The sequence below is a fragment of the Nuphar pumila genome, chromosome 4 (genome assembly GCF_984573655.1).
Source record: "Nuphar pumila chromosome 4, dmNupPumi1.hap1.1, whole genome shotgun sequence".
Lineage (NCBI taxonomy): Eukaryota > Viridiplantae > Streptophyta > Magnoliopsida > Nymphaeales > Nymphaeaceae > Nuphar > Nuphar pumila.
In genome coordinates, this window is record NC_143252.1 from 32702945 (window position 1) to 32705770 (window position 2826).

Below are 2826 nucleotides of genomic sequence, written 5' to 3' on the forward strand. Positions count from 1 at the left end.
TATGCATGGATTGATTGTTTTAACAAGAAGATAATGGCAAATAGATTGATACAATGATTGGATTTTGCTTAAATCCATGTCTTATGTGATCGCCGTGATTTCTTCAATCTTTTATTAGTAAAAAAAAAATGATTGGTTTTTCTGAAACCAATATGCTTGTGTTCTCCTTGGTTTCTTCAATCATCTAGTATAAAAAATGATTGGTTTTGCTTAAACTAATGTTATTATGTCCCCCCTTGATTTATTCAATCTTTTAATGAGAAAAAAATGATTGGTTTTGCTTAAAATAATGTGATTATGTTCCCCTTGGTTTCTTCAATCTTTTTAGTATAAAAAAATGGTCACTTGGAGATTGCATTTGGTTGATGTTAGTTTTTCCTTACTGAGAAAAAGCAGGGTGGCACTTGAGTGATCCCTCTTAAAAAAGAAAAAGAGACTCAAAGTTTGAGAAGCAGTCTTTGGGTGATCATGCGTTTTGTGTCTTTTGGTGTGGAATCTTTAACAAAGGCACCCCTAAAGCATCTGATAGGGGTAGATATGTCCGTACAACTTGAACATGTAGGCCATCAAGGTGACCAGTCTAGCGCAAACTAAAGTAAACCCAATTACACGAGTCATAATATGCACATGAGAGGCTAATCATCTTATTGGTTGCGGGTATATATATGTATATTCCATGCATGAGGGTTGGTAGGTGTGATAACACATTGGCATCTGAGTTACGTAGTGAAAGTGATCAGAATGACAGGGCTTGGATCTTCATGTGGGGCATGCAAGTTCTTGAGGAGGAAATGCATCAATGGGTGCATATTTGCACCATATTTCTCTTATGACCAAGGTGCAACTCATTTTGCTGCAATTCATAAGGTGTTTGGTGCAAGCAATGTTTCTAAGCTGCTTCTGCACATCCCTCTCTATGACCGTGGTGATGCTGCTATGACACTCTCATATGAGGCACAGGCTCGGCTTAGAGACCCTGTGTATGGTTGTGTAGGGCACATATTTGCACTTCAACAACAGGTTTAGAACATTAATTATGTGCCTATGATCTTCCTTTTCCTATCTTTTAATTGGACTCATTGGAGGAGGAGGATGTAAGAAATAGTTTTTCTGATTTACTTCATGCCTCTTCATTTGAACATTTAGATTCTTTTTTTTTTTATTTATAACCCCAAGAAACCATACCCGGCATGAACACCTGGTTATGCTGGCTCAGCCTGCCAGACCTACGGTAGTCATGCCGGCAGTGTAAAACTCTGACGCTAGGATCCCCACCCCCGGGGCCGAACATTTAGATTCTACACAAAGCTTTTTTTTTTCTTCCATTTTATTATTTTGGATAAAGTTTTATTGTATGAGAAAGTGATCTTGATGTATTACTAGAGACATCATGTTTTACGTTTTGGATGCAATGTTTCATTTGCCTTTCACCATGGATGAGACTTCTTTCTTTCATTCAGAAAAGGAAAAAGATCATGGACGAGACTTGCATCCTTACGTTAGAATGTTAGCTGGCTGGCTTATTATTTTGTGATAATTGATTTCTGTCAAAAAAATTTGTTCTATTAGTAGCCATGATTGGAACAAAACGGCATACAATTTTGGAGCATGCTTATTCTCAAAAGGTTTTGGAGCACGAAAACATGGGAGCATCACCTGACATGAAACGCCAAACGTTTTCTCAAAAATCAATAACCAGAGAGAGAGAGAGAGAGAGAGAGAGAGAGAGAGAGAGAGTTTCATGGGTGCAAATCACATTAATTTTTTTTTGAAATCTTATCTCTTTTTTTTTTTTGAAAGGCAAGCTGGGGTTAGGCGGACCCATACCAGAACAACAGCCGCCACATGTGGCAGAGGGATTCGATCTTGGGCCTTCAGATTGACACAGGACCCCACTTACCACATGGGAAATCTTATATCTTACCATTACAGAACGTCATTTTTTCATCATGCAAGCTATCCTTTTAATTAAGAGTATCTGTTTGATATTTAAAACAGCAGTTTGTTTAAGAGCTAAGCAAATTGGCTTAGATATCTTCCAAATATCTCATTTTTTACTTAAAAAGTTTTTTTTCTAGATAAATAAATTCCCATTTACTTAAACAGTTCTGGAGCTTTTCTTTTTTCAATTTCATTGGTGAAACTATAACTCTCTTATTAGAACTATAGTTTTCTTTCCTTCTTTCATATTATCCATTTTTTTCTGACTCAGCCAACACTTCACTTCATGTCCTCAGGTTGTAAACTTACAAGTAGAGATACAATCTCTTGCCACAAAGATCATGCAAGGCAACAGCGATTCAGGGTATCAAGAACTCAATGCTATGAACCAGTACACTCACCAACATGATTATATGAACACATGCTACTCTGGAATTGCACCTACATCTCAATCTTGTGAGAACAACTCCTATTACATGCCCTACCAACAAGATGATATGAATCCCCAGCTTCTTGGTGCATGTGAAGGCATCAAAGAGAGTTGGGACAGTGGCTTGCTCATCAACCAAGCAGAGGAACAGCACTCTGTTGGCACATTAACCAATCATGTTAGTGAATGTTTTTATGCTCCAAAAAATATTGACGAATGGTTTTCATCTTCTGAATTGGGGTATGCAAAATGAGTTCTTCAATTCCATCCACCGGGTTGGAGTGGCTCAGATTGTACTGTATAACTTTTCTATTTGAATAAAGAAATGTTGTGTCATCTATATATCAATTCTTCTCTTATCCATCAATTCTTACTGATATGTTGTGTATTTTTCTGTTTGCTACACCATGGTTCCACTTAAGGTGGAGCAAAATAGACTTCTAGGCCACTGCCTA

At 37.4% G+C, this 2826-nt stretch overlaps 1 protein-coding gene across 1 annotated transcript; it reads left to right on the top strand.

The window, feature by feature from the left end:
* Window positions 1–741: 741 nt before the first annotated feature.
* LOC149839882 (LOB domain-containing protein CRL1-like) lies at window positions 742–2624 on the top strand. The gene is made up of 2 exons (XM_090004945.1): window positions 742–1020; window positions 2238–2624. The coding sequence occupies exons 1-2, from the start codon at window positions 742–744 to the stop codon at window positions 2622–2624; spliced, it is 666 nt and encodes a 221-aa protein (XP_089861071.1).
* The last annotated feature ends 202 nt before the right edge of the window (window positions 2625–2826 follow it).